Here is an 11,737-nt window from a genome sequence, read left to right on the forward strand (position 1 = left end):
TTTTTGCCGGAGCTTTCGTCTCTACGCCTTTCAGCGGATGGGGTGTTCCTTTTATATCTATTGTGAATGCTGAGGTCGGATCGAGGTGGTCTTTGTTTTCCTGGAAAAGCGATGCGGAGTGGACTGATGCTGCGTCGCTGTTAAACACCAGAAATGGGTGTCATTGAACCAAGGCTGCCAATCGCGGGTCGTTCTTGGACTAGATTTTCGTTTTTCTGATGATAAAACATCTGCCCATTCCAGGTCTTAGACATCTACAAGTTGCTGCACTGAGCAGGTAAGATTTTGCCATTGACATTAATCCTCGAGCTTATCCTTTCGGTTTCTGGAGCCTATTGGCTGGCTAACAGACACCCTTTACCAGAGGCTGTTTCTGATCCATCCATCAGGCGTAGTGCGTCATCTTGATTGTCACCATCAGTCTCCTCATGCGTCCATCCGCCAGTTGTCCTAATGGACAATGGAGGACTAGGACTCCATTTTACTGTGCACATATTTCAGAGACCACACACCATGTCTCACTGTATACACACATATTGAACTCTTATATATGTAACTTATGTAAGACATCAGAGCAGGCCTGTAACATAAGTCCACCACACTGAATAATGCTGCAAGTGCACTTATACAACACACACACACACACACACACACACACACACACACACACATCCCAAAGGCGCTTCATGAAATATACAAAACAGTGAAAGTGGCTCTAATGTGCTTCTGCCACACTGTCCTCCAGGACTGGACTCTGTTTCAAAGCACACATTTATTCCCCCTTCATGTTTAATTCCAAAGACTTACAAAACTGTGTAAGATCAGGGCCAATGTTGTGATATCCGCCTCCATTTTTTTGCTTACTCTGCCTTTAGGAGGGATGAAATGATGAAACAGGAAGTCAAACGTGTGTGGCAAGCTACAGAGAACTTACAGGCCTTGTTGTTAATGTGGAGAGGGCCAGAGTATGTGAAGTATCTTCAGAGAAGTTAAAGGGACAGAGGCGCTGAAAAGCTCCTGAGGTCCTGTTTGTTATCAAAAATCATTTATCAGTGAATTACTGTGACGGATCATTGTGTTCTCCTTTATTCCAGGTTTCAGTCAAGCGAACAAATGGTCCAATCAATAGCCACTGGACAGAGTCTGCCATAGGGAGGATATCAATAACACGCTAATACACTTGACGCGCACACATACACTCAGGCCATGGCCCTGGAGAACTCGGTCTTCCCCTCCCGCCCGGACTCCCTTTCGCTCCCCGTGGAAGAGAAGGGGGCAGGGGAGGAGGTGGAAGTGGCCACCGAGGCCACCGTCTCCACCGGAGTCTTCAACCTGTCGGAGGAGCTGGGCCACGTCATCACCACAGAGACGCAACCGTCCCCGCCGGCCAAGGTCAACAGGTCGTTCCAGGCCAAGCTGGCGGAGCGGGAGGCCAACGCCAATCAGTCCAGGAAGAAGAACCAGGGCACGGAGAAGGAGAGGGGGCGATTCGGATGGGGTGAGTGACTCTGCATGTGACTTCCTGTCCTTGATGGCCCATTTAATGATGAAACAAATGTTCTGGCTGTTTTCACATCATTCAAGAGGAGAGAAAACTGGACACCATCACCGACTCCTTTAACTCCTCCAGAGACTGGGAGCTGTTGATTGACTCGAGAGTCTGGATCAGTGTTTCCTCTCTCTCCACACAAACATACTGTGTGTTGACTGAACTTGTGCACCTCCCTCTCCTCCACATCTCCCTCGCAGTAGTTGTGAATCTCCTCTAATTTGGACCGTGCTGCAGTGCGTCATCCCTCAGCGATTTTGACAGTCTTGCACATCTTTTTTTTTTAAGCTTCTCCAGTAGCTCTGCTCTCCGTTCGTCCAGTTTCTTTCCTCTTCCTCTTGTTCATTAAAGATCAGGGCATTCATTGTTTTTGAGTGAGGATACCTGCTGGATGCACAAAATGGCAAATTTGTGCAATTAAGCTAAAGTGGACCTTTTAAAATCCAAACCATCAATGGCAGATGTCAAGTTGGGTGTTACAAGAGAGGATTTCATTTTAAGAGGCACCAAAATATCAACAAATAGGCTGAACTAATCCTGTAAACGTTAAGATCGGACTATAGTTCGAGTTGGATGCACACTGATTGATATCCAGTGTTGCCGTCGATCCAGGTGACAGAAAGAAAAACCAAAGATTTGATCCTTTATGTGTGATAATCTCAGTTCTGGCTCTTCACATGACAGGATCTCATTGGTGCTGAACAGTAACTACAGTCCAGTGTTTTAGCGTTTCTCCTCCGAGCGTCTGATGATGCCGTCCTGTCGTGCTTCATCTCCTCTCTTTTCCTCACCTGTCTGTTTTCATTTCTGTTATCCCTTCTTCACCAGCCTGATTTTGCTGAACCACGCTGCATCTCCCTAAGCTGCTTCGTCCCCTGGCACCTTCCTCTGTTTGTCCTCCAACATCTCGACGCGCCTTCGTTCAGCTTGCATCCCCTGACTGCAGTCAAAGTTGTATCTTCAAATAGCAAAACTTTTCTGAAATTTAAAAAGGCAGCTTTGTATGCGGCTTTGAAGTTTTCTAAGAGGTTTCTGAGATGTTTTCAAGGAACCAAGGGTTATGAAAGTTAGAGACCTATGAAGACTCATCTTCAGCCTTGAGAAAAGTGCCAAAACTCATGCTGCATGTGCTTTCCACAAGAACAAGAGCTCCCATACTTCTGTATTACTAACTCAAACTGTGTCGCTTCTCCTCCCTCCCTCCTGTTTCATATGGTACTCCATCACCTCATCTCTTCGCCAGTCCGCACTCGGCGTAAGAGACAGCGCTACGTGGAGAAGAACGGTCGCTGCAACGTGCAGCACGGTAACATGCGGGAGACTTACCGCTACCTGACTGACATCTTCACCACGCTGGTGGACCTCAACTGGCGCTGCTCGCTCTTCGTCTTCGTCATGGCCTACGCTGTCACATGGCTCTTCTTTGGAGCCATCTGGTACCTCATAGCTTACTGCAGGTAAGAGAAAGTGGGTGGAACAAGTATATTATATTTAGATCTCTACAGAGGAGCCTGTAGATTTTGGTTCTGCTTGAACACAACTGCTGCAAAATCCCCATGACAATAAACAAGGTCCTGCAGCCCAAAAGCTATTGGATTGATTTTAAAAATGACTTTTTGACAAAATTTGTATAACCAAGAACACAGCTTTCCCTGGCTGTGGGCTGTCCTCTGTCCTCTTCTTTGCTGCTTGAAGGAAAAGTTTGATATTTTAAGGAATGCACATATGCAGGCCAAGAGTTAGATGGAAAGATTGATACCACATGTTTGTTCAGTAAATATGAAGGTTAGCTTAGCTGTGTTCAACTCATACAAAAGCTTTAGTGTAACATGTAAGACATAAGGCTAGCTGTTTCCACCTGTTTCCAGTCTTTGTGCTAAGCTAAGCTAACTGTCTTCTGGCTTCATATTTAGGCCACAGATATGAGAGTGGTATCGAGCTTCTCATTAAACTCTCGGCAAGAAAGCGAGTAATCACATCCCCCAAAATGTCAAACTGTTCCTTTAATGACATCATCACGAGGCAACACTCCCTTTTTAGCCGCTAAAGATGGAGGATGATGCTGCGAGTGAGTGACCGGCACTGCAAGACCTTTGTGCAATGAAGGCTGCAAAAAACTTTCAGCCAAAAAAGCAGATGACAAAGCAGTATTAATATTACAGTGTATTTCATCGTGATGTGTTACTCCGTCGCTAGATGTGTCTGCTGGATCCCAACTCTAATTAGCTAACGTATTCGTCTCGTAAAATCGTGACCTCTTTATATCAATTACAGGCCACCTTAAGCCGTGCCAGAGAGCTGTCGGTGTTGCTGCAATTCCTTGGTCACCAACACAGGTCAATAAAAGTCATAGATTATATAAATTACTGAACACCACTTTCATTAATTAGCTCTCCCTCTCTGGCTGGAGCGGTGTTAATCAGGGACATTAGCCTGTGTAGGGAGCAGTCTGACAGAAAATCTGCAGACTCGTGGTGGCACTGGACTGAAAAACCAGCAGATATTGAAGATGCTGCATGTGATGATATATGATGGAAAAAGTGGGTTTTTGCTGCACCGAGAAAAAGTGACAGCATGAGCGTCAGGTTAATCATTATGGTCGATATGAGGAATAGGACCACTTCTTATTCATTATGTGAATTAGCTGAAAGGAGACTGTAAATATAAAGAGAGAGATGAGTCTTCATACATACATTTCCACACCTCCGCTATTAAAATATAAATCTTCTTGCGTCTTGACACCCACGTTGTCACCCTCCCCCCTTCCCTTTCTCACATATTCTCCTTTTCTTCTGAAGGGGTGATCTGGACCATCTGGAGGACGAGACGTGGACGCCGTGCGTCAACAACGTCAACGGCTTCATCTCGGCCTTCCTCTTCTCCATCGAGACAGAGACCACCATCGGCTACGGCCACCGCGTCATCACCGACCAGTGTCCAGTGGGCACCATGCTGCTGCTGCTGCAGGCTATACTGGGCTCAATGGTCAATGCCTTCATGGTGAGCACCAGGGCTGCTACACGGCTGAACAGTGGGAAAATCATATTTAGAAATCATTGTTAGTTTGTAAAAGCAAAATGATCAGATTCCGATTATTCTGCAGGACTTATGTAGTGCGATTACCATTACAAAGACGAATATTGTATTAGTTTCAGGAAAATATAATGTGTGAATTACACTGTTTTACAGAATGTCACTTCGCATATTAAACTAATTTAAAACATTTCTTACAGTATAAAACATCAATTGAAATTCACATAATCACAAACCTATCAAACTACTGTATGCCAGTTGTGTTTGCACATCTGTCAAACCTGCTTTAACCCATCAGGAGGTCAGGTTAAAGAAAAATAAAAAGCAGACAAAATTAGCTTTCAGATTCTTCATCAGATGTTCAAAAGATCTAACTCCATTTGGCAAACCCCACTTTCTGTAAGCTAAAACAAATAGAAAAGTACAAGAACGAAGCCTCCTGTCAGTTCAGATGAATCAAATCAAAACGGGAATATACAAATCTTTATTACTGCGAAGATGGAATGACACTAAATCGGTGCAGACTGTGTGCCTCCTGAGGAAGAAGATTTACTTTGAAAGTGCTGACGAAGCTGGATTTTTCCCACAAAGCAAACACTCCTCTGATGAGGACGAATCCTCACACTGACGTCCAGGCGCAATCATGTTTATGCATGTTAAATATTGATTGAGTCTGAGGTTAATTCACGCGTCACTACTGTTTTTAAACACCGAAAAATAGCAGAAGCAAGCTCCATTGAAAAAATGTGTTATTTGTATGCAGCACTCACAATGAATGTTTACAGCTGTCTGTGTTGTTAATTATGAAAAACAGGAGATAATTCAATAATCCTATGCCTTCCAAATTATTACCAATGTTTGAAGTTTTGCACCCTCTCTGTCTGTCTTTGAGTCTGTTTGATCTCTCCTTTAACTTTTAAACCTCCCCTCCCGCCTCCTTGTCCAGGTCGGCTGCATGTTTGTGAAGATCTCACAGCCCAACAAGCGGGCGGAGACGCTGGTGTTCTCCAAACACGCCGTCATCTCTCTGAGAGACGACAAGCTCTGTCTGATGTTCAGGGTGGGCGACCTTCGCAGCTCCCACATCGTGGGCGCCAACATGAGGGCCAAGCTCATCAAGTCCAAACAGACTCAGGAGGGTGAGACAGGTTTTACTCACTACCAATACTAATGTGGCTACTACGACTACAACAGCCAGAACTGCTACTGCAAGAACTACCTCTGTTTCCATCTGACCACTTTAGGTAGTTCTAGAGTGGCCTATAGTTCTGCTGCCAGTTTGAGTAAAAGCATATTGAGCATGCTGAGAAAGAAAAGCTCTCATCTAACCTCTTCCTCCTCCCTCCCTTTTCGTCCTCCATCCATTTCATCGTCTCCTTCAGGTGAGTTCATCCCGCTGGACCAGACAGACATCAGCGTGGGCTTCGAGACAGGTGACGATCGTCTCTTCCTGGTCTCGCCGCTGGTGATCTCCCACGAGATTGACGCGCATTCGCCCTTCTGGGACATGTCGCAGTCCCAGCTGGAGAAGGAGGACTTTGAGATCGTGGTCATCCTGGAGGGAATGGTGGAGGCAACCGGTGAGGAATGGGTTTAATAAAATGCTGCTCAATCACTTCCCCTGTACTCCATACTCGCAGTGAACCGCCAAATAATCTCGGAAGTTATGCGGTTTTGTGCCCAAAACAGATCAAAATTAATCACAAAATGCAACATAAAAGTGGCTGAGCAGGAGTGCGTTTACATGTTTGCATAATCTAATGAAAATGTTGGTGATGGACAAAACGTGCTGCTAAGAATCAAAGTGCACTGAACAAATTTGAGAGCTGAAAGTGAATGAAGCTACACTGAGTTTATGATAATTACATTTTCAGTTCATTGAGGTACAGGCCGCATAAATAATTCCATTAACAATATTTTATTACTCTATGCTTTATATGATTTGTTGAAGATGATTCTGTGCTTAAAAATGCTAAAAACATTATAAAACATAACAGCATCGGACTGTGTGGGAATAATACCTCGCCATTTCATTTGACTGCAAAGTTCTAATGGCCTCTGTGTTGTAAATGCATGTTTGGCTGCATGTTCCTGTTTGGACAACAAGAACTGAGCATTAGGGAAATTAATCTTGTAGATGCATACAACGATATGATATTACAGTAATACCATCACTGTTTTACAGAAAGCAAAGTCCAGAACTCTCCATTAGAAAATGAAATTCCCCTTCCAGGATGTCTGACTTCAGATCTGCAGCGTTTGGTCTGAGAGCTCTCCAGCTCCCCTCCGTCTTTCAGGAGGCTTTTGGAGCTTTATGATGTTGTGATTACGGGAAACATACAGATATGTATACACAGAAACAGGTATATTTTTAGACCTAAGTACATAAGTGAATGTGTTACGTAACAGGGAACAGAACTGGAGACTCATCACTGGAGAGGACGATCTTCTGAGGACATGAGGATGTTTTCTGTCTTCGTATGCTTCGTGTTCTCGTCACTTAACTGCTGACTAAAGGAGCATCTAATCTTTGCATTGAGAGAAGATTAAAAAGGTGTTACATCACATGCAACAAGGTGCTATGAATATCCATCTCCACATCAGCCAGCGTGTGTCAGTGAACACTCATCTGCCCTTGAGCAAAGCACTGGTGCCTTGTGGACTAACTCACTGTTAGTCACCCTTGACAAATCATCAGTTAAAATACCTCAAATGTTAAGCTTGCAACTTTGGGATTTCACTTGTCATTTCTGAAGCTCAGAACACCCAGACTGAACCAAATTTACCCAAACTAAGGAAAATCATTCACACCAGCCGGGACACACATTATCTCTGCTCATAGCTCCCTCACAGATGACATATTTAGAAGCAGGGTTTAACACCTGTGGTATATTTATAGTTGTACTTCAAGTTGTGGTCTGCAGTGACTTATACTTATCTCACTGACTGAAAACTATAAAACCCAAACTGAGTCTGGCAGGAAGTACCCGGGTACTGCTTTCATGGAGGGATTTCGATGGGTGGTGTTTATCTCTCTTCCTTTACCCCCTTCTCATCTCGCCTTACGTCAAACTCATTCCGAGAGGATAATAAACTCGACCGTTTGGCAGGAATTCAGTGTATCAGAACTATTCATGATGCGTCTCAGTGAGGTAAAGGTGGCCTCGCCGCCTACTCCAAATATTGATTGCCTTTGTCAGAGTGCTGTGGAGAGTTCCAAAGAAGAAGCCCACAGTCAGAACTTGGCTGCAGAGAATATTCATGTAAAGACGTCTTTCCAGTTAAATGGTTGCTCAGACGATCCTGGTTATTTCCCCTGATGTATCGCAAGCAAATATCTCAGCCTCGCAAACGCTGTGAGACACGATGAGCTGATGCGCTCGGTGTGCTTGTGTTCGTGTGTGCAGGGATGACGTGCCAGGCGAGGAGCTCCTATCTAGCGGAGGAGGTGTTGTGGGGTCACCGGTTTAGCCCGATGATGTCACTGGCGGAGGGTTTCTTTGACGTTGACTACGGAGCCTTTCATCACACGTTTGAGGTAACGTCTTTGGAAGCTGGGGTAATTCGTCCTAGAACACTTGTTTGCTGTTAATATAGCAGCTACTGGCTACTGGTGTTGGATGTGTACTTTGCATTTGTGGGACAGATTCTTGAATTTTTTCATTTCTGTGTATAGGAGGTCAAACATAGAATACTAATATATCAGCAATGTGGTAACAATAAAATCTGGCAGCAAAAAAATGTTTCAGCAATTTCAGCAGACATTGGTTCCAATCCCGTTTGATCAGTCAACAGTTCCTCAGCAGAGACAAACACAGTTCTTCCACTGACAGAATATAAGTGCAAGTGTTTCAGTGAGGAAAACTCCTGCTGTTCTCCCTATTCCTGTCTCCACCTACATGTGCGGCTGAATTCTCACACTTGTTCTCTTGGGGTTGTTGAAAGGCATGCTGGGTAATGCAGGACGTTTAACTTAACTGTTTATTTCATGGTTATTTTGGTAGGGACAAGTGCACGGCATGGACCAATGCCACACACCAAAGCTTTCATAACATGTGCCAATCCAGAGATGAGCTTTTATACAAGTGCACACACCTCAACAAGAGGACACAAAACCTCACAGAGCACGAACAGCCAAATGATCAGTTTGGCCTTCTGAATATGTTCGACTTCTCTTTAAAACTGTCCCTGTTCATGCTGGTTGAGTTTCCCATATTAATCTCCACAGGTGGAGGGGAAAAGGTGTGCTGATAAAGTCAATTACAACATTTAAATGGATAGTTTGACATTTTGGGAAACACACATATTTGCCTTCATGCTGAGACTTGTCTGTTAAATAAGAAGCTACCGCCAGCAGCTGGTTAGCTTAGCTTAGCATAAAGCTTGGAAACAGGGTAAGGCAGCTAGCCTGGCAAAAGCCAAAGTGTAAGAACAGCATTGGGTTTTACGCAGGGCCATAAAACCATCACGTGTCAATTAAGTTTTAGCACTAATTAAACAAACGAGATGCAACATATGCAATTAGTGAGCTTCAGAGGTGCTGGTGGGCAGATTTTGTTACCTTTAGACAGAACCAGGGTCGCTGTTTCCAGTCTTCAAGCTAAGCTAAGCTAAGCTAACCGACTGCTGGATGTAGCTTCCTATTTACTGTCCAGTCATGAGAGTTTTACCAATTGCCTCATCTAACTCTTAGCAAGAGAGCTAACGAGTGCATTTCCCAAGATGTGAAACCATTTCATTAACTACAACAGAACTGTGGGAACAGGCCCTCATCATGTCTCCCCTCCCTCTAAGGTGGACACGCCCTCCTGCTCAGCCCGAGAGCTCTCATTGGCTGCAGCCAGACTCGATGCTCACCTCTACTGGTCCATCTCCAGCAGGCTGGATGAAGAACCCACTCTGACCAACCAGGCGGCCAAGCAGCCGGACAGCGGCTCGGCCAACAGCAAAGGAGGAGAGGCCACCTTCATCGTCGGAGAGATGACCGACATCCAGGAGCAAACAGGACTGGGCGAGCTGAACGGCAGCGTCGCCACCGACCAATCAGAATCAGAGGCCTAGGACAGAGAATGTTTACAGAGACCCTCAGTATATCACCACGACACCACAGTTAGTGTTTGCAGATCTTTTCATTTAAGGCAGATGAGTAGTTTCACAGGTTCTGCAGTATATGACATATCTTACGTTACCACATGAAGGAATTTATCTCTTGATACTTTCGTCTTTTGTTTCTATGTCGATCTTTGTTACAGGTGTACTGTATGTGTGATATCTTTTTTCGATCTGTTGTGTTAGCTCCAATCACCCTTGCCTATATCTACATTTAAATGACAATACTATGCGTTAGGTGGGGTCAACAATAGTATGTCCTGTGTCGATGTTTTTAATATTTAATATAACACAGAATTAGAATTAATAAACTGCAGTATATTCTAGACCAACCGTCTCAGATTGTGTGATATTCTGCGAAGGGTCTGAATACATGAAAGTATGCTGTATGTACTGTACATGCTGTGCAAACTAAAGCTTTGAAACCGCTGTTCAGAGTATAGTTTTAATCAAGCTGAGTGATATTAAAGGTATAATATGTAACACTTCCACATTAAAATGTCTAAAAACGACAAGACCTATGTTATATATTTTGTTGAGTTGTGTGCTTACGTTCAAATCCGTAGAATTATTCAAGGTAACGGTACATTCATCTGGTCGCCTGCGATGGCGTCATATCTCCTTCACCCTCTCTACCTGCTGTAACTTCCGGAAAAACACGGGAAACATGGAAAAACGGCAAACATGACTAAACGTTACATTAGCTCGTCTGTGAACATTTCGGTCTGAGTCACGTCAGACAGATGATTTTCGGCAATGGTAGTTCAACGAAGACAACTCCCATGATCCCACTCTGCTTCACAAAGTCATCAGTCTTTTGCCATTGTTTTGATTGAGAGACTCCTGATGGCAGATTTGAGATACGCTGCGTTCAAATGTTTGCTGAAGAAAACAGACTTGTGCAATCCAAAGATTAATCCTGCAGTAAATATCAAAGGTGATGGACTGCAACTCAACCTACAGTAACATACGTTTGTCTGTCTTAAAGTTTTACAAAGTGAGAGTACGACCATTTTATAAAATCTGATGAAATGTCACAGATTAGGCAGAAGCAGCTCCACCAGCCGCAGCATTATAATACTGCTCAGACATTAATGCAGCTGTAATAATGAAATATGTGTGTTCCCATCACAAATGCCATTTTTCAAATGGAGAATTTTGACATTGCGGTGTTGGTACTTTTACTTAAGTGAATCACCTGAATACTTCTTCTACCACTGTATAAAATACATAAAATCAATTAGTGGAACTTTGTCTGATCAGAACTACAGCAAACAGGTGAGTATGAAGTCTCCCGAGTCTAATTTGTGTTCAAAATGATGAATTATTACAGACTCGTGAATGAAGTAGATACTAATGGACGCAACCTGGTGATAATTAGGTTACTCAAAAGTTTGCTTTCCAATACACAGATACCCTCCAAAAAAACCTGCACTGCGATGTAGTAACCCTGAAATGTAATGAAGTACAAGTATAAAACTGCATAACATGTAAAATGTAAGTCCCTCACAATTGTACCCAAGTACAGTACTTAGGTAAATGAACTTAAGTACATAGTAAAGCACAAGAGTACTTGTACTCTTTAATATTGTGCAGCTGTGTGATCATTTTAAGTTGCCTTCCTGCATTAAAAACACACACTTTTGTCCTCATGTTCTCTAATCAGTCACTGATGATCGAGCAGGTTGCCATTGGACTGATGGCCCATATTAAACTTTCCATCTTGTGTAAAGCCCCACAGCACCATGCATCTCGTTAGGCATGCAGGGCTGGATTTCAGCTCCAGGAGAAGTCAGCACATTGGGTTACTAGGCAGAATATTAGCTTTCAAAAATGAAATGTCTTTCTCTGTCTTGGCTGCTAGATGGCGATAAAGATCCCATGCTTCCACCTCCAGCCAGTCACACAGCCCTATTGGTGTGTAATGAGATGGGGTCCCCGTCTCAGCTGTCTCCTAGGCAACCGGGGCTGGGGACAGGGAGAGGGCAGTGTGTGTGTTTGTGTGTTTATGTGTGTGTGTGTGTGTTTGAACTGGACCTTCACAAC

General features: G+C 43.9%; 1 protein-coding gene across 1 annotated transcript; it reads left to right on the forward strand.

The window, feature by feature from the left end:
• The first annotated feature begins 139 nt into the window (after positions 1-139).
• Positions 140-10,206, forward strand: kcnj9 (potassium inwardly rectifying channel subfamily J member 9). The gene is made up of 8 exons (XM_076744609.1): positions 140-277; positions 1,095-1,498; positions 2,793-3,006; positions 4,348-4,549; positions 5,529-5,721; positions 5,965-6,162; positions 7,990-8,120; positions 9,377-10,206. Exons 2-8 carry the CDS (start codon positions 1,207-1,209, stop codon positions 9,641-9,643), a joined length of 1,497 nt encoding a protein of 498 aa, XP_076600724.1. The 5' UTR covers positions 140-277; positions 1,095-1,206; the 3' UTR covers positions 9,644-10,206.
• Positions 10,207-11,737: the final 1,531 nt, after the last annotated feature.

Source organism: Chaetodon auriga, chromosome 12 (genome assembly GCF_051107435.1).
Source record: "Chaetodon auriga isolate fChaAug3 chromosome 12, fChaAug3.hap1, whole genome shotgun sequence".
NCBI classification, from domain to species: Eukaryota; Metazoa; Chordata; class Actinopteri; order Chaetodontiformes; family Chaetodontidae; genus Chaetodon; species Chaetodon auriga.